This window comes from Falco rusticolus, chromosome 4 (genome assembly GCF_015220075.1).
Source record: "Falco rusticolus isolate bFalRus1 chromosome 4, bFalRus1.pri, whole genome shotgun sequence".
Taxonomy (NCBI): domain Eukaryota; kingdom Metazoa; phylum Chordata; class Aves; order Falconiformes; family Falconidae; genus Falco; species Falco rusticolus.
The window spans coordinates 45698604-45722359 of NC_051190.1; the positions used below are offsets into that span (position 1 = coordinate 45698604).

The following is a 23756-nucleotide window of genomic DNA, read 5'->3' on the forward strand; positions in this document are numbered from 1 at the left end:
TAAAATGGAGAAAAAGTATGTGCTTACCTATTGCTACAGGCACTAAAGGCCCCATCTGAAACCAAAGTTATTTTACTAGGTACTGCATATGAAAGGCTCAGCTTTTGCCACAGATAAGAGATTTACAACTTAGATGAGGCAAAGAAGGGGAAAATGATGGGATTATGTGATCTACTTCAGAGCTGCTGAGCTGAGAGCCAGAGAGATAAAGTGATCTGATCAAAGCAGAGCAGGAATTTAACTCCCATCTCCCAAGCCGCAATGCACTTTCTTGAAGTATGCCTGTTTTAAGCTTTATTTCCCATGGAGGTGTTTCACTTCATCTTCCCTTCAGAATAACCTGGTTTATATACTGCATGTAAGAAATCCCTCCATAGTGCAGGATAGTGTGGAGATGGAATCACTCCGATTTTTAAATATGAGATACTTCAGTCTGCTTGTAAAGAAGCATATGCTAAAGAAAGGTGCTGTGAAGGTGACACAGACTTTGGAAAAAAGTCATTAATGCTAGGTGCAGATCACTGGTAAGGACAATATCTGATTTTGTAGTGACTATTGATGTTAGTTTATTTAATGGGCAGATACCCCAAGCTGCTTTTCGGATATCTTTGGAAAAGCAAACACAGGTGGATGCCATCAAAGAATTACTCCTTTTCAAAGACCTCGTCTGTGCAGTTGTGGTCTAGCTTAAAAGACTCTTTCAAGGTTCATGCAAGCTCACTAGATTTTCCATAGTTCTAGGAGAAATGCTGATTATGCAACATTTAATCAGACATTTTCCTGTTAACAGAAATTTTTAGACAGCATTTTTTCAGATACTATTGTAGCAAACTTACTAGTGATACTATTGGGTAATGCACCCTCTTTTTCTGGGCCAAACAGGACTATGTTTTTTAAGAACAAAATAATCCTTTATACAAAAAAAACCCCAACCAACCCAAAACAAAAAAACAACCAACCCAAACCAAAACCAGCAGGGAGAAGGACCTGTCTCTGTGTATCTTTTTGTTTGTTTTGAAAAAGAAACCCACATGAAAATGGCTACGTGAAAAAAAAAAAAAAATAGGAGGGAGGAGGGAAAAATAGGAATCGGCTTCTTTTGTACAATCCAGCAAAATGGTCCCACCCTCCCCCGGCTCTGGTTCCTCCTCAGCCAGAAAGGCCTTGGCGGGACACACCCAGGTTTTTCTCTGTTTTAAGCCCTTCCTGCCTATGTTGTCTCTTTGAATTTAATTTACCATGCAGGGAAGAAAAACCCTCTGAAACAAGTAAGACCCTTTTCCTGCCTTTTTTCCTTTGTATTTTTAAAATAGCTCTGAACCCTGGAGTACATTCACAGGACACTTCTCTACGTAAGTAAATTCATTTGCAAACTGGTGCAGTTTTTTTCCCCTTCTTCCTCTTCCACCCAGCATTTCTATCAGTGACTTGAAAACAAGAGCCCTCCTAAAATATGGTCTCTGTTCAGGAACCCAAACTACTCTGCATATCAGATACTGTTTTTAATGACAATTGTTTTCCTGCAAGTTCCCCTCCTCCCCCACTGTTCGCAGTACCCTGTAAGGTCCTAAACCAGGAAACTCTTTCATATATAACTTTGCTACCAGTATAGTCCCAAAGAAACCTGAGGGACAGAGGTTATTCAAATACCTTTGCTTCTTTTTGTTGCTTTTATTTATTTTAAAGCCCTTTCAATCAACATGGCTGTTTTGTTTAAAAGAATATTTGCAGCTTTAGCAACATCTTAGGATGCCAGAACATTCTTTTGTGCATCATTCATGATGCCACATCACAGCTCTGGAAATGGTTAGTCTAGAGCTAGCAGAGAAGGAACAAACTCGCTGCTGCTTTTATCAGTCAAAAAAATATTTAACAAAAAGATGCAGATGGCTCCTGATCAGCCAGTGAGTTCACACATGGCTCAAAACTACTGAGAGCACAGGTATCTTCTTACTCTGCTCATACCTAAGGGAAGGGGAGAGAGGCCAGAAGTATCACAAGTAGAAGTCATAAGCCGCACAGGCAGAAAGCTGGGGTTATTGATCGCTGGAGAGCTGGCTATGTGTTCAGTGCTTGGGAAAAGTTCATTTCTTAACTGCAGACGTGGTTTTACAAGCAGTATACATAGTTAGCAAGGGGAGTATTTTTTCTACTGATCCATAAGAGTCTGGCAGCATAAAGTATTACCAAACAGTGTACCAACTGGTAATTGATAAAAGAAATTGAGTTTAATATACTTTAAGTATTAAATAGAAGCGTTTCTAGCCAGTTTACAAGCTCCCTAAGCTGGATTTTTATGACACCTATGCCACCACAGCAATTTGAAGCCTCCTTTCCAGGGACAAAGTTGAACAGCACTTTGCAAGCAAGTATATCTGCACTTGGAACCTTTATTATTAGTGTTGCCACTGCACGTTCTGATTTCACCTTTTAACAGGACTGCCAAACTATATCTACAGGTATTTTATATATCTACAAACTATATCTACATGCAGTTGTATCAACTTAAAATGTTAAGTATAGTCACAAGAGCTCAGATTTTACATTTCTTTCCCTCTTTCTAATCTGTGACAAAATGAGACTTATCTGTATAGGTTATTCTGTTGTTATCAGTCCATGTTGTTTCAGAACTTCCCTGTCTTCCATGCTCCTGGCTGCCGATGCTTTTGGTTTTGGGTGACTCATTTCCTGTGAAGGATGAACCAGCCATTTCCTGGCTATTGAACACAGGACTTTTTTTTTTTTTTCTTCCAGTCTGTGTTGGCGTGGTGTGGATTAATCTATGGTTTGATTATACCCCCTACAATTTACAGCAGAACTGCAACTCTTTGCTTCAGCCTTCTAAGATAAACTTTTGGCATGTGTTGCTTAGGGATCATGGCTTGCCCCTGCTTACCTGGGCCATAGGCTCTGTGATTTTGGGCTGTGGAATTAAAATAATTATAGTGATACAGAATTATCAGTGCCATCCTTCCAGTCATTATAACCCAGTTCTACTCTTAACTCACCCCATTTCAGCTCATAATAAATGGAATGTTTAAAAAGCACCATAGGGCAAAGATACTGATCTTACAACACTTATCTAAGCCCAGAAATTTTGAATTATCTAACAAGTGCTGCCAAGATTACATACTGGCATTTGGGAAATGCAGGTAATACCCATATTGTTTGGGGTTTTTTTGTGTTGACACAGGTTACTAGAAGACTGGGTCAGTTTGTGTGTTGATTCTGGGCCTGTGATTCCAGCTCTTTCCTCCAACCTGTGTTTCCAATTTCCTGAGCCACTAGTTATTCATACTTCACATTATGATTCTAACTGTTGTGGACAGCTTGCTTCAACACCACCACTGAGTTAAGAGATTCTCTGGCCACTGTAATGCCAGCCTGAGGTATCACAACCCTTTTTAGCAGCTTTTTCCTGCTATTTTGTAAATTATTCTTTTAATCTTATTTCCCATCATTTCATTTGAGTATTTAGATTCATTAGCCTGTCATACATCTGTAATGTTTGGGAAGAAAACCCACACAATAGGGATACTGCCTCTTGAGTCTGAATGTAGCACATGTTGTAGGGATGATCACTGAATAATTCATACTCTTAATGATTTATTCATGCCGAAAAGCTGGATACCTCCTCTGTGACTTTCCATTATCTCAAAGAGAATGCAAGTTCCTATTGAGTTCTGCTCATCCTAGGAGTGCCAGCAGCAGCCCCTGTATTGGCCCAGGAAGCAGGGAGTGCGAGGCACGTAGGGCAGGTGGGTGTTAGAAACCACTCCTGAATGATATTTCTGAAACATTTCTGCTCAACAACAAATGGGAAACTCCTGCCATTCCAATGCCACGTGTATCACCCTTGACACAGAAACTAGGTGCATTTTTCTTGCAAATTCTTCGGAAAGGAAGGTGGGTGAGCAAGCATGTTGAGCTCTTTTCCACTGGTACGCATGTAAAGTGAGATGCTGCAGTCATGATGCAGGATGTTCTGAGCATGGAAAATGGACAAACAGGCCATGACTCCCATGATTTGATGCCACAGAGCTGATCTTACTCTCCATGAGAAATTTCAGGTTTATTTTCCATTGTAAAGTTACAGATTCTGAGACAATTGATATAAACATAGCAAGATTGTTTCCTACCCTCTCAGGAAACCTTGCAGGAAAGCCTGGACAAATAGCAGCAGTTCAGAGTAATCTCTTTCCTGTCTAATGTGGGCTATCAAAAAATATGCCTTTAGTAAAAGATTGTAAGACCACAATCTGAGTTTCCTGACCTAGGTGAAGATTTTGCAAGACATTCAAATTCCATCTGTCTAGAAAGTATGAAAGATGATTCTGTGTTTCAGCAAAGTCTCCAGAGCCACAGGCAACACTACCTCTAGCTGGCTGGTATGAAATTTCCTAATTGTTTATCCTGTAATCCTGACTTTTTTTGTCCTTGGAATAGGCTCTACATCAGCATAATTAAAAATGTCAAACACGCTTGAGAAACTCTCCAAGTTGCTAAAAATGAATGTGAATTTCCTCCCCACAACCTCGCTTAGTCTTTCCCTTACTCTGGCCTCAGCTTTACAAAGTGGTCTGTTTCCAGCCCTTCAGCATAGTTTGCATTCCACTGCCAAGAATGAACATTTATTTATACAAACAACCATCCCTACAAGCACATCTCCCCATGCTGTCCTAGGGCAGGGAAATAAACATAATTTCTGTTCTGTCCTTTAGCTGCAGTTCTGCATTTCTTTTTTCTATAGTCAGGGGCATTTTTTTGCAATGAAAGATTAGTGCAGTTCAGTTGCTTTACCATGCTACAAACCGAAATGGACTGGAATGCTCTTTCATTTCCTTACAATGATTTTATTTTATTACCCTCTATGATGGTGCCAGTTTCCTGATAAATTACTTTGGGGGGTCGTGATGGCTCAGCAGCAGGTTTTCAGAGAGGTCTCACTCACGCTGGAACCTTGAAGGCTCTGCGTAGCTCACAGAAACAGAAAGCCCTCATCCCTGTTTCTCCCAAAAAAGCATACCAGTAACCTGGTTTTCCCAAGTCTCTGATCGGGTTGCTGTGTTATACTGATACTTCCAGCAGCGCAGCTGACATCGTAAGAGAGCAATGGTAAATGAAACGGCAGCTACCAGGTGAGCAGCACCGCAAGAGACTGCTGTGGAGGAGAGCCTGAAGCTCATGCATTATTTCTAAAGCTTCTCCATCACTCACCTGCCAGGCTGAGGTATTGTTCCCTGAAATGCTAGCTCACCACCTATGTTCTCTGTCCTCAGGTTGCCTCCCATTGCATCTGCCATTTAAATGGATATTATACAGATGCCAGATGACTCCAGACAGGAGAATTTCAGTCTGTGCACAGTTCATTTAAATGAAAAAAAGGGGCCCTAAAAGAGATAGATATACACATGCAGAGCATCTAGAAATTCTCCGTTAGGTGTTAGGTGTGTTTGTCTGCACGCTGCTCGCTCTCTTACTGTAAGCACATTGGATTTTTGCTGGGTGCGAGCCAGCTCCTGTTTCTCAGTTGATATAATTGTTTGTAACTAAGAATAATATTTAGATTGATAATGTTTACAATTACCTTCACCAGTGAATAAGATAAAGTGGTTTTGTTGGGAACTGTCTTACTTGCATTTCTAAAGCAACCTTCTAAGAAACTAAGCATTTAAGTAGTTTCTGAAGGATCCAGGAGAATACTTTAAAAGAAAACAACAGCAAGATGATATTTTAGAATATAGTCCCAATGCTGACTTTTTAGGAAGAAAACACAGGAAGAAAACACAGACAGCTTCTTTAGCTATATTGCCAGGCCAAAGTCAGTGAACTGCTGCAAATGAATGAATTAGGAATTTTTAGTGACTACTTTCCATGAATCATTGCTGAATATTTTATGGCTCTTCCTGCTTTCTTAGTAAGCTCACTGTTGCAAAGTTTGCAAAGATAAGTTTACTTCTATCTCAGTATAAGTTGTCAATCTTTTTCTTCTTTACTGTGATGCACAATGAAGGGCTGATGTCCTTTAAGAACATCCCTGTAACATGCCCAGGTATGTACTCAGGTCTAAATAGATATTGCTATATTCAGGAAGAGGAACAAAATTATAATTAGGCTTTGCACTGATTAGCTCATCCAGAATCATCACAACTAATATATAGCAGGAGAGAAAAACCTCACACTGAGCATGCAGCTGGCAACATACCACTACCTCCTCCTCACTAGGCATCCATTCAGAGCAGGATTTATTCTAATCTTGCAGGTAATAATATGCATGCCTGGAGTATCCTGAATGGATTCTTCACATGGCTTTTTTTTAAGTATTCTTCATAACATTATATCAGCAAGTGTACTGGTAGAAATTTCAGAAACATTTGAAGAGGTGTCCTGTAATCTAAAGGATGTGCGCACACAGAGACATACAGAAGTATGTACGTGTATATAGCACAGTATTGGCCACGTACATTCCTCTGTGTTTGAGTATGCAACTCAAATTAGTGCAGTAATTCCGCTGGAGATAAGGGAGAAACAAGTGACCCCAAAATGGCACAAAGTAGCACAAGGACAGAAATGCAGAGGCGTAGCGACTCTGTTTTGGAATTGGCAAAACTGTGCTCCCTCTCCCCCTTCCCGAATACTTCTTTTTGATGTCATGCATGCAGTTTATAGGCGCTTCAGCAGTGCAGCTGAATTCAAGTCCTTGCTTCCACATTGATTCAAGAACAAATATGTCCAAATACGTCTGAAAAAGTAAGAGGACTGACACACCAAACCTCTGTGCGCCTGCCATGAGGCCCGCATTGTCATACAGGCTAATAAAGACATCATTTTCCCAGGGCTTCAGCTCTATTAAACACAAAGCTCCAAATGATTTCCTACTTGGATCAAAGATGTGTTTGTTCCAGTGCCACTTAAGTTTAAAAGGCAATACTGGGAATGAATGAAATCTCCCCAGCGGCAGCTGCTGAGGTTCAATTGGTTTGTCAGTGCCATAATTATGCAGCGGACGTCTTCTATTTGCTGGCCCATATGTTCCTGAAGGATGTTATGCAATGGAAACAGTGCAGGGAAGCCTTGCTCCCAAAGCTAAGGGGCTTTTGCTTTTGTGAAGATTTGTTTATGTTTTAGATGGTGAAAATGTTAAGAAACCTCACGTTCTGATTTCAGACTTAAAAACAGAGTTGCTCTTACTTGATCAAGCTAGATGGAAGTGTATGAAAAGAAACAGGGGCCTATATCCAGTATCCTAGAACTGACGTTTTAATACAGACACTAACCACTTTTAAATATTATTTATATAGTTACAGCTGGCCTCTGAAAGTGAGTGTTCCCCTCAGCTAACGTAAGGAGCTGTCACTGTCATCAGTGGCAGGGTTTGGTGTGACCCTTGGTGCCAAGAATAAATATGACTCCCCATCCCACCAGCCACTGCCAGGCAGCCCAGCCACCTCATCCCCACAGCACTGCTTGTCTTTGTGGGTTCTGGTCTGGATGCTGTTGAGAAATGTCCACTCATGAAATAGCTGTCTCCTCATCTAGTGGATTGTACAGCAGATTTTCTGTGTAACAGACATGAGCATGTAGTAGGAACTCCACAGAGTATTAAATTAAGCATTAAAAGAACATTAAGACATGAACCTGCAAAATGTGAACTCGGGGAGAACTGAGAGCGCTTGAGATCTCAGTTGCCAAAGGAACAAAAGAAATACAATATCCTCTAGAATGTTTAATATTTAATTTGGTAAGATGCTCAGATGCTAGGGCGGTGAATGCAGAGGGTGATGACAGAGAGCACCACACGAGGGGTGTTTTATGGCAGCCACTGGGCCTTAACAGGTGTGCCAAAACACAGAGGCACAAAAGACTCCTTGTTGGCAGAACTGTCGGTTTTATGCACAGCTACCTGGTCTGCACACACACTGCACATTTTCTAAACACGGTTTTGGTAAAAACGGTATCGCCATCATGCAACAGTGACTCCCCACGATGGGGCTAGTTAGAAAGGAAAGAACCGGTGGCACATCTTAAAAATGTTGGAGATCTGCTGCTGACCGACTCTCTCCTATTCATGTACTGCAAGCACCTAAAGCCAACAGGATGATTTTCATGAACTGAAACAGTCTTCCTACAGTGCTAAGTTTAATTCAGAGAGGCATCTTCAGCTAAATTTTTTTGCTTTAAGGCCAGGGCTCAAAAAAAGCCCCACAACCAATACTTCATTTATTGAGAAAATACTTAGTTTCATACTGTGAGTTGACTAGTTACTTCTGCAACAACTAGAAGTCAGCTAGCAAGATTCTTCCCTCTTAAGTTTTGTCTTAAGTACACATGCGGTCACCAAAGGAACAAAAAGGATTTTATGTAAACAGGGCAGCAGGGCTATGGCTGTGACCCAGTCGTCTAACAGCCAGAACTGTTCTGCGTTCCAGACAGCTTGGCTGTGCACAGGCAGCTATTTTGAGGTACCCATTTCAGCTTTGGAGAGCCAGCAGCCTAGGTGATTTTCTAAGCAGCGTTCACTGATGCCTCAGTGATCTGAGACCTTCTGCTGGAGGATCCAGCAAGAGACAGCTGGATTTGTGGTGCAGCCTTGGAGAAAGTTTCCAAAGTGTATTTTCAGAAGTGCCTTTTGTGCACTCAGGGCAATTTCAGCCGAGAACTCCAGATCCAAACCCACCCACTGGCTCAAGTTTTGCTTGAATCTGTAGAGTGGGCTTAGTTGTTTGCTCTTGCTCACACTTTGGAAAGTGTGTTATCTCTGCTGTAGGACAAGGGTTGGCAACCTCTTACGAATGCTATGCCAGAGTGTATTTTTCTTTTCCAAATTAGCAGCTAGGTGTGCCAATGCTGGGTTTTGCTGCCTCTCCAAGAGGCAAGATGCCATCCATCTGTGGTATTTTTCATCTGCGAGGCTCTCAGCTCCTGCTGAATACAGCGCTCAAGGAGTGGGTGACAGAAACTGGGAGCCACTGGCCTCATACTGGTGCCTCTCCAGATACTGCCAATCCCAGCTACAGCCTTGAGCATGCCATTCAGAACCTATAAAAACTGAGTGCAGACCCAGCTGTCAGGGCAGAGAACTTTTTGCTTATTGCTTCCATCCCACGCAAGGGATCTTCAGGTTGCTTTAAGATCACTTTTCTAAATAATTAATACCTTCTCTCCCCTTCTTTCCTAGGCTCCCCTGTTCTCCAGGTGCTAGCGAGATTCTTGTCCTTCTGCAGGCTTCTGTGCTCCACTGGAGGCTTCCCAACACATCTTGAGTGACCTTGAAGGAGGTAAGGCAAAGAGTGGCACTTCAAAACAAGGACAATAGTAGAAAATTAAATAGGAGCAAAGGTTCCAAAGGTTGGAAGCCTACAAGGCTCCCAAATGTCCTAGCAGCACCACCAGGTGTCACGAACTAATGAATTTCCCTGTGGCCAAATACCTTGGATGCTGCTTATTAAAATGTGTTTCGTGAGGGACAAGCACCTTTCCTTTACATGGGCATCACCCCCAGGGTTTCCCTGTGTTCTCCCTGTGCCAGCTGTGGGCATCTGCATCTGCCTGAGAGACCCCAGCAGAGACTGGAAAAAGTAATCTCACAGACAGGGAATTTCCCTTCCTCTGAAAGTTCCTTGTTTACCAGCAAAGTTACTTCTTCTACCTCCAGGAGCCACTTACCAGCACATCCTCAGCAAACCTTCATAAATGCTTAAGATGTAAAAATGAGAGCTAGCTTTTTGCCACTTGCTAGTGAGATTGACTTCAACATACACCCCCAGACTGAGTCACCACGGATTTAAAGTGCTTCTAAAAAGGTGAAATTCTCAAGCCTGGGAATGAGTTGTGTCGTCAGTTGTTAAAATTGTTCTGTATTGTAAAAAAAGTAGGTTACTACATCTCATTGTGAACAATTATGTCTAATTACAAGTCACAAATTCACCACTAATACTATTTAGTAGCAAATTTCTACCACACTTCATCCAGAGCGTGTCATGAAGTAACACATTACCTCTTGTTTGCGGATTGGTAACGTGTGATGCAGAACAGAAGGAAAGAGTGTTTTGGCTCAGATCAAAGAAAGGGGAATGGATGCTAGGCCTCAGCTCACAGTTCAGTGATTGAAGCTTTGGATGATGTGTCCTCCAGCTTACAGCACTGCATAGTTTAGTTTAGTTTAGCAGATGGGAGAAAAAATGGCTTCTGTCATGTTATGGTTTTAGTTAAACTTTAAAAGGCTGCCCAGAAATACATAAAACTGCAATAAACACTTTGACAATAAAATTAAACAAGTGAGATATGCAACTTCCCCTTACGGGGATCCCAAACGGGATGTTAATTTTTGCTGTTTGATAAAAAAAAAATCATTTCCAACAAGAGAAATCAAAAGAACCAAAGCTAGAGTAACACCCTTACCCCTGCTCCAAGGACTGGGAATGGAGAAGTTTCTGTGCTTGGCTAAGGCAATGTTGTCGGTCAGCATTTTTATGCTGTATTTTTAGCAGGAAGATAGCAAGTTTCCTATAAAGCTGGCACGTCGAGAGGTCAGTAAATTGTATTGAGAGCTTCGCACTAAATTTGGGCTGTTTTCTTTTTCTCTGGAGCCCCAGGTGCAAAGGTGCTTTGGCAGGAGTAAGGAAGTGCGTTGGGGGTGGTGCCTTCGCCCCAAGTACGGATGGCAGAGGACCCTGACCCCCCGCATTAACAGTAATACCCGTTCAGCGCGGGGGCCGGGCAGGGCTCCGGGGTGGGCTCGCTTCGTCCCCCTCCGGGCCACCGCAACGGCTGCGGGGCGGCCGCGCGTGGTCGGCGGCCGAGCACCCTCTGCCGGGGACCGGGCAGCGACTGCCGGGGGCGGCCAGCTCCGGCGGCCGGGGCCAGGAAAAACAAACAAAAGGATCCAAGTTTTACATCAGTTCCATCTGATTTTTGAGCCTGTTGCCGTCAAACTCCACGAAACTGTGAGGATTTACAGTGATTTTTATAGTAGGGGGTGATGATGTTATCCCATGACCGGCAAAGCTCGTGCTTTATGAGAAATACCACAAGTAGCAAGAGAAGCAGTTAAAAGAGTAGCAAACACTCCTGCAAGTGCCTTCTTGCCAACAGACATCTTCTTCCATTAATTAAGTGAAAGATCATTTTAATACAAATGACTGCTGGGGAACAAAGTAAGTTCCCACAGTCAGTTCTGTGCTGATACAATTATATTCGCAACCACAGCGCAGGACTGAAAATAAAAAAAATCCCAGGAAGAGTAAACCAGCCTGCATATAGAATTGTTATGGAAAATAATGGCCTGCTCTCCCCTGGCGGCACTAACTATAAGTGCAAAGCTGCTTGCAAATGGCAGCGTTAACAGGGTAACTCGAACAGCTATTATCCATGTTGTAGCATTTTCTGCCCAAGTAACCGATTTGCCCTTCACTAATTTCAGCCTTCCCACTTCTTCCCGGGGAAATAAAATGTTAGGTCCTATTTATAGAAGTTCATGGTTTTAAATTAATTTTTTCCTTTACTACAGCTGGTTTTAGTGGTTGATTACTGTTTGTTGGACCAGGCAATCCTTTGCCAGCTGGCTGTGGCTTTTATTAGCTCTTTTAAGAAGACTCGATTTAGAGCTCACAGTTAAGTTACAAGGACAGGAGCTCTGTAATGCAGACCCTCAAGAGAAGAGATTATTAGGACTCATGAAAAAAATTGTGTACGATTCTTTGAACAAAAAAGCTCTTGTTTAAGGAATGTGGTGCTGTAGGCTAACATTTAACAGCAGTCTGTCTTCTCTCCTTCAGAGCTGGTGCATGCAATTAGACCCTGCCCTCCATCAGATATACTGGATATTATTTTCTGCGAGCATCTCTCAAAATGGAGGAATGCCGCCCTGTAGCAAGTACAGAATGTATCTTGGGAATTGTATTTCTGCAAGTAGGGCAGGAGGTACTGGTGGAAAGACATGGTGAAGCAGGAAAAGAGCTGAAGAGGTGCTGAGAAGGCTCTTGTACAGGGGAGGGGGAGGAGAGAAACAAACATTGCAGAGAACAGGAAAAACGATGTGCTGGGAAATGATTAATCCACCCCAAAGGCCCTTGCTAAGAAGTGGTGGGACAAGCTTAATGATTTTTGGCAGCTGTGAGCTACTTCTGCTCCGCTCTCAACTCTCGTCTTGCAACCAGATGTGTTTAAGCACAGCTTCATCCCGTTCCTGCCCCAGACACCACATCCCCCTGTCAGTGGCCTTCACTCCTGGCAGCTCTCTGGCAATATGTTCCCTCCTTTCCATGCATTTTACGGCTGCCCCGTGTCCTTCCACCTCCAGTGAGTGTTTCTCAAGTGAGCGAGAGCACACAGTCCGCTGGGGAAGGGGCGGGTGTCAAGTTTTAGAACTGCTGTTCTGTATCCTGTTGTTTTCCTGCCGGGATTGTTCCAGTTTCCTGCACTGTCTTATCTGGAGCTGAAAAGCCAAAGCTCTCATATTTGTGTGCTTTGGGTTTCTAATCTTTGAAATAGACATTACAAGACTTAAGAGAAACATAGCTAGGACTATTGCAGGGTGGAGGGATGGGAACAAAGTGGTTAAAGGGCTTCCAGTGCCTATACAATTAGTTTCTTTGTTTAGTTGCCCTGCTTGCATAAGCCTGTGTATGTCAGAGGGTTTCAGAGAACCTTCAGCATACCATAATGCTGCACAGAGCCCACTGAAATGTAAAGAGAGTACAATTCCGATGTTGATGTTCTCAAGTGATTCCAGGTACCTGTGCCTCACAGACCTTACAGGTGAATTATTTTCAGAAAATGCTGAGTATGTTACCCCCCTGCCCTGCAAGGGCTCAAACTAGACACAGGAAAGTCTTAAAACAGAATAATCATTTCAGTGCTTTTAGTCAGCCTTGAGTTTTAAGAGCTCCACTGAAATGCTGTAGACTTCTTTGAAATTACTTGGCCGCATTTGCTCGAATACAGAGGTAATACAGGCATATACAGTTCTGACATCTTGAAAGCTTACTATATGGACCAGATGCATGAGAAAGTAAAATCTTGTAGATTTTTTTTAACTTTTTTTTTTTCCTCCAGTGAGCATGAATTCACTTAACTATAGGTTATATTAGTGCACTAAATTCCCTGTGGGTTAAAAAAAAAACTTAAAAGATAACATTTACCGTACAGCTTTGGAATGTCCTGTTTTTCTGCACAAAGGTGTGGGTCCTGCATACACAGTGTCCATTATCAGATGGGAGCCTCTCCTGGAAAGATAATTAAAACACTGCATCACTCACAGCCATGCAGATACTGAACCAGACACAAGGTTTCCAAACAAAACTTAACCCCCAAATTCTAGCCCCACAACCCTCCCCCACAGGAATCCTGGTTTTGTTGGAAGCAGGTAAAAAATTGTGGCAATGATCAAGAGGGATTTTTATTAATTGAAGAGATAAGAAGTACGTTAGTTCAGCCTTTGTGGGTAAATACATACTTCATTTTTTCCCCACTCAGTTGTAACTGTAAATTCAGACTCATTCCACTTGACAGTTTCTCTGGAGGTACTTTCAACTGATGTAAATATGAGAGCAGGAGTGGGCTGAAGAAGTATCCTTAGTTGATTACCACAGCCTTTATTTGGAACTAAGTATCTAGAGAAAAAAGGATTTTTTTTCCAAAGAGATCAGGAAAAGGAAGACATGTGCTTGGAGATAAGGAAAGATAAAAGCATGCCATTTAAAGATGCCTGTGATAGAAATCAAGATGTTCATCTGCCAACTTAGTAATTTCATGGCCTTATGACCATGCAGAGCTTCCGTTCCTGTTACCTTTTCCCACACTAACTGTAAGCACCAGATTATTGGCATGTTCCTTTTAGTTTGTCCAAGCAGCTCAGCCCTTTAGGGAGGAATTACACAGGTCAAACTTGAAGATAAAACTCTCTCTTGACTTCAGAAGGGAAAAATGGTTCTCCCACGAGTTTATGTTCAGCTTTCTGAGGCCCAGCGAGGCCCAGGAATAGGCTGTGCGTTCCCTGTCCTTGGGAGGTCTGAAGACAGAGGTTAGACAAACACCTCTCGGGAGAAGTTTGGGCAGAGCTCCTTGTTCTGTGAGGAACGAGGACAGCTGAAATGGCTGCTGAGGTGACTTCCAACCCTGTTTTCTGTGATTTATTAGGAGTGAGATCTCAATGACAGTAGATCCTATACCATGCCATAAAGAGTTCAAAGTGCATTTGCTGCTTTAAACAGGGGGGTTTAGTCTGATTTTTGTTTAAAGCAAGCAGCAGATTTCAGTAACAAATTCTTTGAAAATCTTAGCTTTGCATGTTTCACAAGCTAGCATATACAAACAGCAAAGCATTCTAGGCTAAAATTATCCATACTATCATTAGAAAGCCAGAAGAAGGAACACATGGATTGATACTAGCCTGAGTGCAGAAGGGCTTTCCAGAGCTGTGCTGCCGTGCAGCAGCTTCACCCCAAAGGGGAGCGGTTTCAGTGCCTACTGTTCATTCCCCACCAGGAAGTACAGCTGACACACCACAAGAGATCTGACCTGTGGTTTTACCTTTGAAAGGAGCATTTAGTCCCCTCACCTGCCTGCTGAGGTTAGAGGGGGCTCTTGTATGCTTTGCTTCTGTTTGTTTCCTTTCCTCTTTGGGTTGTGCTTTGCCTAACTACCAAACACTCATCACTGTAATTTTTTGTGCTTGTCATCGTAGTCATTACCCCTGCCTCGCTCAGGCAGCAGACACTCCCTTGTGGTGGCCAGCGTGGAAGCCCACACCACTTTCATGGCTTTTTTTTTGGTGTTTTCCCCTCTTCCTTCTTTGAACAGTTAAACTTTTGCCCGAAGATTCTGCCTGCTTAGTCTTCACATCCAGCGAAGTACATTTAGCTTTGGCATCAGCAGATTGAAGCATTCACTAAAAAATTAAGCACGTGAGTAAGTGCCTGGTCAGCTGCAGCCATGGGGCTCAGCAGCCCGGGATTCTGCCACCCTTCAGTTTCTGCAGGTTTGGAACTGACAGAGCAGGGCACAGATAAACACACTTCCAGAGGGCTCCCCCTCAGCACAGGAGCTTGGTCAAGGGGCGGTTTCATAATCACTGGATGGATTTTGGTGGCTCTCAACCCCACTCTCAAGGCCTGGGCTGCTGGGTGATGAGGATGAGGGCACAGGAAGGGAGAAGGCAGCTGCCCCCACCCACAGCCAGCCAGGCTCCTCTGGGTGCCCCTAGGTCTGAGGGCAGCCCTGCTGGCAGGGGGAGGTTTGGGTTCGGGCAGGTGGCCTTGGGGAACCCCAGGGCTGGTGCCACGCAGCGGAGGGGGAGGGTAAGGGCCTGCCACTGCATGGTTTCCACGTCCCCACCTCCTGTCACAGATGCTGGCCAAGCCCTGCAGCAGCCACCACACTTCACCCTGCGCATGGTGAAGTCCATTTACTTTGGACTGAGCATGGAAAAATTTAGTTGCATCTTCTAGCCAGATATTTTTTTTTTTAAATATATATATGTCTACACACATCCCTGCATACATCTAGACACACAGCGCTGCCCTGGGCAGCCTGGCCAGTCATACTTTCACTTCCCTTCCTCCAGGCAGGGCTCTTCAGCCTCACCCGGGTGCCTCCTCATCCTGCCGCCTTGCACCGAGCTGGTAAGCGCAGCGGGTGGAGGCAGGGCACGAAGGCAGCGGGCATAGCCTCTGCCTTGGGTGCTGGTGCATGACAGGGCTTCTGCAGTGCGGCATTTTCCTCCCTGTGCGCTGACAGGCTTTCCCTGAGTTTAACTAGCATACTCGTGAAATAAATCCCTGCAGACAAACACCACGTTCACGGATTACAGAGCAGCCCTACATCTGTCAGCCGGGATGGGCTTCTCCCATCTTCTGCAATTTGCTTGGAGAATAGGATCATGTGGAGCAGAAGACCCAGAGGCTTGAGCTCATGTACCCGCAAGGATGTGTGCTCACGGTGTGCTGGGCTGTCTGCACGTGCCTTGCTCTCCTTCAAAGCCAACAGGGGCCTGTTCTCACTGGGAAGCTGCATCACCTTTAGGCCAGAGCTGCTCAAAGAACCAGTTTGGACAAGATTCCTGTGTCCAGTGTTTTCAGTCTGACATCTTTTACCACCACTAAATGCAAAGCTTTTAATTAATAATAGACTAAGATGCCTAGAGCAAAGACTGCCATTATGAACTGTAAATGCATGCGGTATCAGTCACATAGCATCATAAGGCTTCTTGGCTCTCTTGCAATATGTATGTTGACAGTAAGTTACGTGACCAATTGTTCTCTAATTATACAGAAATGATGATGATTTTCTAGGCTACTAGTAGAACTTTTCAAAACAGATGGAAGAATTTCAGATTTAGTCTCTAGTAAATACGAGTTACATATGCAAAGAATTCTTTTGTTAGGAAACTTCCTCTTCTTTTTACTATCTGAAGAGTCAAATAGTGTCAGAATCTGAACCAGCTTCACCATTTCTGGTACTTCTGTTTCTGCAGTTCACTGTTTGGAGAAGTAAGGATTGCTAACCACAGCCTGCGTTCAGAGTGCCAGTGCTGAAAGGAACATCTTGCAGAGGCTGGTTTTTAAAACTCTGTTTTCAATATTTGTATTTTGTTTCAACTTTGATTGGTATGCTGTAGAGGCTAATCCTGCAAATATTTACACAAGTCAAGATTTCTATATATAGTTCATTTGAGCTCAATGGGAGCTTACCTTAATGAGGGCACGTGTTCTGCAGTAGCATTTATTTTGGACTGAGCATTGAAAAATTTAGTTGTATCTGCTAGCCAGATTTTTTTTTTTTTTACTCTATATCCACACACACATATGTATGATTATTATTTTAGGTTCTGAGAGAGAGGGAAAGAATATTCAAACAGTCACTGATCTCCACTCAAGAGAAAGCTCAGTGAGATAGAAAACAGCAGCATGGTGGGTACTCATTTATAGCGTAAATGGTACCATAGACAGTTGTTTCTAACAGAATCAATTATATCATTAAAAATTGTAGATTTTTTTTAAAAACAGGTTTTAGATACGTGGATGCAAGGCCCGTTTTCTAGTTTCTGAAAAGTATGCCACAAGTGACTTCATATATTCAGTTCCCCTTTGATGCAAGTAGTGCTGCCATTTTGACAGATGAAAGATGTATGAGCCCTGCTGGCCATGGGGAGGTGGGAGGCCGAAAAGCCAATTCCTGACACTTTCCCTTGTTACTTTCTGTAAGTGAGGACAGAATTGTCGATGGGTACGAGCTTGCTTGGATCACAGGACTCAGATTTGCAAACAGAGCACTACACTTCAGCCAGTTACCTTTCCATTAGCTGAGCTACGGTCGCTGCTTGGTGGTTCAGTAAGAGGGTTAATCGCTGTTTTGCTGTGGATTTAGAACGTGCACGTGAACAGCTGCTGTGGCTCAGCTGAGGTGTGATAAATTCTTAAGCTGAGCTAGTTGATCAAGACTCACAGCCTATAGGCACGCATAAATTGTGTCTGTAATAAATTCATTATTCCAGGACCATGCCCACAAACTACCCTCCAGGTTTTCAAAGTGGACACATTTATTTATTTATTTTAATGAATGAACCAATTGTAGATCAGTGATTCCTCTAATGATTATCTTTAAAAAACGATTACTGCTCTATTGAGATGGGGCTAGAAACAGTCCCCAGGACTGCTATTTTATGCACATCCTCTTTCACCTAAGTTATCTCCAACACGTTTTCACAGAGCAAGAGTGTTGGCAATGGAAGGTGCAATGATGCCAGTTCACTTCACATGGATCTCTCCAAGCTTGTGACCTGGGCACACACCCATGGGACCATATGCAATCAAATCCCAGTCTTGAAAACTGCGCAGAACTTTCCTAGCAAGGACAATTCTATTCTGTGGATGTGTGGAGTTGGACATGCATATCACTGGCAGTGTGGACATTTGTATGTCAGAATCAGAGAAGAGAATGAAGCTGTAGAAAGCAGAAAGAGGTTAGTATCATCTGAGGTTTCACCGCGGGAAGCTAACTTAGATGAAAAGAAGTTCAGGATGACTCCGTCTTTTGAGAGGGCTAAAGCAGATGCTGTTGACACAGGGTCACGTAGCAGATCACCAGAGGTCACTCAGCAACAAGATAAATGCTACCTACTATATAATGAACTATCACCCAGAGAAAATAAGAACCCCAGTAAATCCGTGAAATCATGCTTTACAGCAGCGCAGCATTTGTTGGTATCTGGTAGTGAAGTCAAAACTGACGGATATAAGGTGAAGCCAGAAAGCAACGAAGAGCTACAAATCATCTCTGATGATGAACAGTGCAAATCAGAGGATGACGACCAACAAGACCAGTTCAATGAGTATAATCTGGCAGAATCACCAGTGAAAAGTGGAACTGCTGAGGTAAATTTGCAAATGCATCAGAGTCAGAAGAAGGCATTTGACAAGTTGACAGCCACCCAGATGTCTGGTTTTGATGCTACAGGAAAACCACCCCAAACTCTTGCCTGCATTCTAAAATCCCCTGGCAGCGATCAGGAGAGCCTGGACAGCAGCTTCTTGATGTTAGGTCCTCTTAATCCTGCAGGGTCCATAACTGAAACTTCAAGAGCAAGAAATTCCTTTGAGTCAACAATACCACAAGAACATTTAAAATCTGTTCCTGTCTCCAACATTGAAGAAAAGGCCCAACTTGAGTCACCCACTTCTGTGTCTTTCTTTGAGTTTGAAGCCACTGTAGATGTCCAGCAGGAACTCGAGCTGAGCCCTTCTGAGCCTGGCACACCAGGAATAGGCTTAAGCGGGAACGTTACTGAAAACCCTGCCAAGGAAAGTGAGCCGTCACAATCTGGGCATGCTCCTCATCTTTCAGCCTCACTGAGTTCAGAGAGCAAGAACACCGACCACCCACCTGCCTTTCTAAACAAAAGTAAGAGTCTGGAGTTTTATTCCTGGAGGGGTTTGTGGGTGTGTGGGGGCAGGGACGGTCTATTAATCACTTTCCCAAAATTTTAAAGGAGGGTGAGGTCACATAGCTGCCAAAATCTCTACTGTAGCACCTAAGTAAATGCCTCTGATTTGGGGCACTCTTGTTTCTACTGAAAGGGACTAAAAAAGTTCGTACCTTAAGCAATCAGCACTTCAATAGATAATGCCCTTCACTGAGGCACCCAAATGTGTACTTGGCAGTGGCCCAGCCTTAACTCTACAGTTTCAATAGTTTGGTCTCTCGTTTTACTTGGTATCACCACATAGCACGTGTGCTGTACTTAAGAGAGAGTCCCTGTGAGAAACTGGAGCCAGAGATGGGAACTCAGGTCTCAAGAGAAGAAAATAAGAGGAAGTAACTTTTAAAACAGAGAAACTGTGGCTGAAACTCTGGCTGCACTGAAATCAATGGCAAAAATCCCAGACACTGCAATGGGAGCAAAGTTTCAATTCTGCATATTAAATTATGTGATCTAAACAAATTGCTAAAGCTTTTAAGAATTTTAAAATTTTCATACACACTATCCTTGGAATCCTACTGGAGTGGGGAGAGTTGTAACTGCTCAAACGTTAACTCACAAGGTACAATGCTTACTAGGGAACTTTCAATGCCAAGGTTAAGCCACACACAAAGCATATTTAAAATTATTCCATATCAGAAGAATATGCTGTTTGATGAAGATTTAGAAGCCTAGCTTGCAGCTGTTTTAATCCTGCTGTAGAACAGGCACTATCCACTCAAGAAGGAACAGCTGACACAGTGTGCGGACAGTATCAAAATTACACTAGTCTTTTGCAAGTAATAGGGAAGCCATCTATGAAATAGACGTAATTAATTTAATAAATGACCATATTTTAGGATGTGTATAATATACTGGAGCCTTAATGCCAGGTAAATATATATTAGTTAATCTAATGATTAAACACCTCAAATAATATGCAAATGTCCAGGGTTTTAAAGAAGTTCTAGTAAAGCCACAAAATTTTCATCTATAATGATTTGAATGCCTGCAGGCGCTTTTCCGTATTAATTCCAAGCAAAGTGTTGTCTAGTCAGTTTTATGGTTTTGTCTGCTAGTATCTAGGTGTAAACATTGAGGCAAATTTTTAAAATTTCATTTCAAAGAGTAAAGTATCTCTTTTCCATCCAGCGGCTTAATGCCTTGGCTCCACCTAACAGAGTCAGCCCCCAACAGCACGCATCTCACTTCCACCCGCTCACGATGAGGATCCCATTTCATATTTCCCAAAACCTGTCCTATTTCCCACGGTCACAGTCCAGCCCCATGGCCTTGTCTGTGGCATGCTGGGCACCCAGCCTGGCCGAGGTGCTGCAGCACTGCGCTATGGCCATGCAGGATGCATCCCAACTGGCTGCATCTTCAGAACTCCTCCCTAGGTACGCTAGCCCCCTGTCCCACTGCACCAGACATTTATACCTAGTGATCTGCTGAAATAATGAGCATCACGTCAAAGAGCAGCAGCCTGCTGCAGGTTCCTACAGTGCAGGAGACTGGACAGTGTCCATCAAGAGAAAAGAGATTCCTGAAATAGTGTTTTGGGGATTGCCTGGGACACAATGGGTGCATGCTTAAAGCACCATTAGTAGTGCTGAATAGACTCAGGGTAACAGGCATTCGTATTCCTTACGGAGCCGCAACCATACAAACTGGCACAGTTGGTTTTTGTGAACAGTGTTTGACTATTTTTGTACTCGACAACATGTATCATCAGAAGGGACAGGGAATTCATCTGGGAATGTGTGTGTAGTGGCCGTTTCTGCCAAGATAAATGGCTTATGGTTCAAATGAGGCCTCTGCATGTATTGATTTACAAGCCATTCATCTCTTCACATAGAGCAGTCAGTAACAAAACAAGCAAAAAAATCCCAAAACAGCAGCACAGGGATCAGCAGAACCCACCTCAGTCCAGCCACAGCATTTTAAGATAACAACTAAGCATGTACAAAATATCTTGGTGCAAGAAGGGATATCTCTAGGTGTTGGCTCTAGAACCCTTTTCAATCTACCCCTCTTCAGCCCTGGAAGAGTCACAGGCGAGCAGATGGAGCTTTTCAGCAATCCAAAGAATTAATTTCTCATGCTACATCAAACTAGGTAGATGTGGTATTGCCATAGCAACTTGAGAGAGAACTCAACTGGAATCCTGGCAATCTTGTAAAAAAAAATAATTTACTCATCTTTTCATTTTCCCTCACTATCTACTCCTAACTTTTGGTTCCTGTTTTTATTTCACAATGAGAGTTCTCCTGCCTGAAGAGATTTTTGTCAAGAAGAATGCTTTGGAGTTTATTTTGCAGAATGCAAACTATATTGTACAACACTTTGAACATATGAAACGGATGCTACTTAGTCCTGAGGCAGCTCACAAGATCTGTGTACAGGCTCACTCTCCCCTAAGTTAACAGGGCAGAGTTTGGCCCCTGCAGTCACCATAAAATACACACCAGAGCAGTTGCAAATTGATGGAAGGATATCAAACCCATTTGGGGTTGCTTGAGCTTCACAGCCAGCACTGCAGGCTCAGGGCTGCAGCCACTGGTTACACGGCTGGTCCCACAAGTGTGGTCCCACGGGCACACTCGGTGTCACCTCTGGAATCTGCCAGGGGGAAGATCAGTGTCACCAAGCCACCAGTGACAGGTCCAGCCTCCAGTCCTGTATTGCTGTCTGAGAAGGCCTGTAGAACTTGCACCAATGCTTGCCACATGGGCCTTCCAAAATGACGTGCAGTGATTAAATCTCATGAGGACGAACTCATTCTCTCCCATTTAAACATAATTCAAAACAGAAAGTATTTTAAATTTACCTCTATGGTAGTATGCCGCTTCAGTGGCCAAGTGAGAAGGAGCAAGAAAGGAGACAGTCGTTTCCGTGTCAAGGCTGGTGCTGTCAGGTGGCACTGGCTGGCTTGTCGGGAGCAGAGATCTAAACCAAAGCTCTAAAGGAAGGGGTTTGTGAAAGGCCTGTAATCTCTGAATTTTAGAGGGAAGGTGAGCATTATTCTGCATCTTCTTATATATTTCACTGATCTCCTTGTAAGTTCTTGCTGTCCACAAAGCTGTGTCTTACCTTTTAGATGTATTGAAGTGGGATGTAAAGAGAAACCGTAACACTGGCGATATAAAAACTTTCAGAGACTGGCTGGTTTTACATTGCCCTTCTGAAATGCGCGAGATCCATAAGCTGCCACCTGAAGACCTCGATAATTACCTGGCCTTGTTCTACAGTTCTGTAAAGAGACAGAACGGTGGAGATTTTTCCTCCCGTTCTTTGCACTCCTTTCAAAGTAACATCAAGAGATACCTCAAGGATCACAACTACAAGTATAGCCTGGCTAACGGGTTGGAATTCAGAGCGTCTCAGGAAGCCTTGAAACTGAAACTTCAGCACCTATGTCAGAAAGAGAGAGAGGAGGAGTGGAGTCTTTTGGAGAACCTGACAGATGAAGATGTGCAAAATCTTCGTAGGAAGGGACTTTTAAGTAAGATGCACCCTCAGGGCTTTTTGCACCTCATATTCACAAATCTCATTAGGGCGTTTGGGGCCAGTACACACAGTCAGAGCCACAGTCTGTACTGGGGACAGCTTGTGCTAAAAAAGAATGAGCAAGAGCTGGAATACTTGGAGTGGCTGGATGACCTGAGTGCAGAGGTAAGTGCAGGGGAGTCAGGTCCACGTCTCTTTGCCAAGCCTGAGGATCCAGATAACTGTCCGGTCACAGATTATAAGGAGTATGCCAAGAGGAGGCCGCAGGATATGCTTCATTACTACAATCCGCTTTACCTGGCTCCCAAACCTCTGTGCTCCATATGGGACCAGATATGGTATTGCAGAAAGTCACTGACAAAAAGCAAATTGGAAAAGATCTTGAAAGTTATTATCCATGAGGTCAGGGGACCTGTAAAGACGTCCAACAAATAATGGTGCCCATTTAGGTTCTGCTGTGTCACTTGTTGATACGTGCATATTTCAAAGTCGTCTTTGAAGGGTTTAAGTGGCAGTAGTTTGTATAGGTTGAGGAGAACATCCTTCTCTTTCAGTTTCACCTCAGAACATAAGTCATCTACGTATTTGCATCGCCTTAGCTTTCAGGTTAATTGAAAAACTTCTATTGTTCTTTCTATTAATGAAATTGATAATTCAGTAAGTTAAGAGACTCCTCTTAGGTTTCACATTTGCAAAACGAGTTCATATCCTACTGATTTATTAATGACATGAGAAAATAGCTAATGTTAACGTGGGGAGGGCTCAGCAGCTGAACAGCTTGGCTAGGAGTTCGAGCTGCGCTCGTATTTAGGGGAGCTGGCACGTACACAGCGCTGAGTCTATACGATAAGCCTATGGTAAGGGGATAAGTAACACGAGTTAGTTCTGGGGTGGAAGGAGAACGCTGAAACACCACATTTGCCAGTTGCTAATCTGTGTTGCACAGGAACGCTTTCAGCGAGGTTCTTGTTGGTTTTTTTTTTTCTTAGTGAAAGATTTGTAGATTGAAGAAGTTGAGACTGTGGTTTAAAAAGTTACTTAAAATGGCTGACAGCATTGAAAAATTTTACGGTGTTTTTCCCCAGAGTGCTAAATAGAGTTACGTAAATAGATGTTGGTAGGTGCAGTTCACTTTTTTTTTGGCTGTTCAAGCACCATTCAGTCAATATTGTTGTCTGACAGTCTAGTCAAGCTGTTGGGTTGCGCTGTTGACATAACCGAATTAAAAAAACATTTTACTCTCTCCTGTTTGTCCGGCCTGTTTGCCTGTTCTCCAAAGACGAAGCCA

General features: G+C 43.2%; 1 protein-coding gene across 2 annotated transcripts; it reads left to right on the top strand.

The window, feature by feature from the left end:
• Window positions 1-9178: 9178 nt before the first annotated feature.
• Window positions 9179-23713, top strand: LOC119147080. 2 transcript variants are annotated; one of them, XM_037385587.1, is made up of 4 exons: window positions 9188-9278; window positions 16826-16910; window positions 17709-18900; window positions 22059-23713. In XM_037385587.1, exons 2-4 carry the CDS (start codon window positions 16908-16910, stop codon window positions 22901-22903), a joined length of 2040 nt encoding a protein of 679 aa, XP_037241484.1. In that variant the 5' UTR covers window positions 9188-9278; window positions 16826-16907; the 3' UTR covers window positions 22904-23713. The 2 variants fall into 2 exon arrangements, with proteins under 2 accessions (XP_037241485.1, XP_037241484.1); XM_037385588.1 differs by lacking the exon at window positions 16826-16910 and having other exon boundaries at window positions 9179-9278.
• Window positions 23714-23756: the final 43 nt, after the last annotated feature.

Excerpts from the sequence above, each read along its gene's own strand:
- LOC119147080 (XM_037385587.1), top strand. Across the intron at positions 18,901-22,058 it reads ACCTGCCTTTCTAAACAAAA|ATGTATTGAAGTGGGATGTA; the intron begins GTAAGAGTCTGG and ends CTTACCTTTTAG.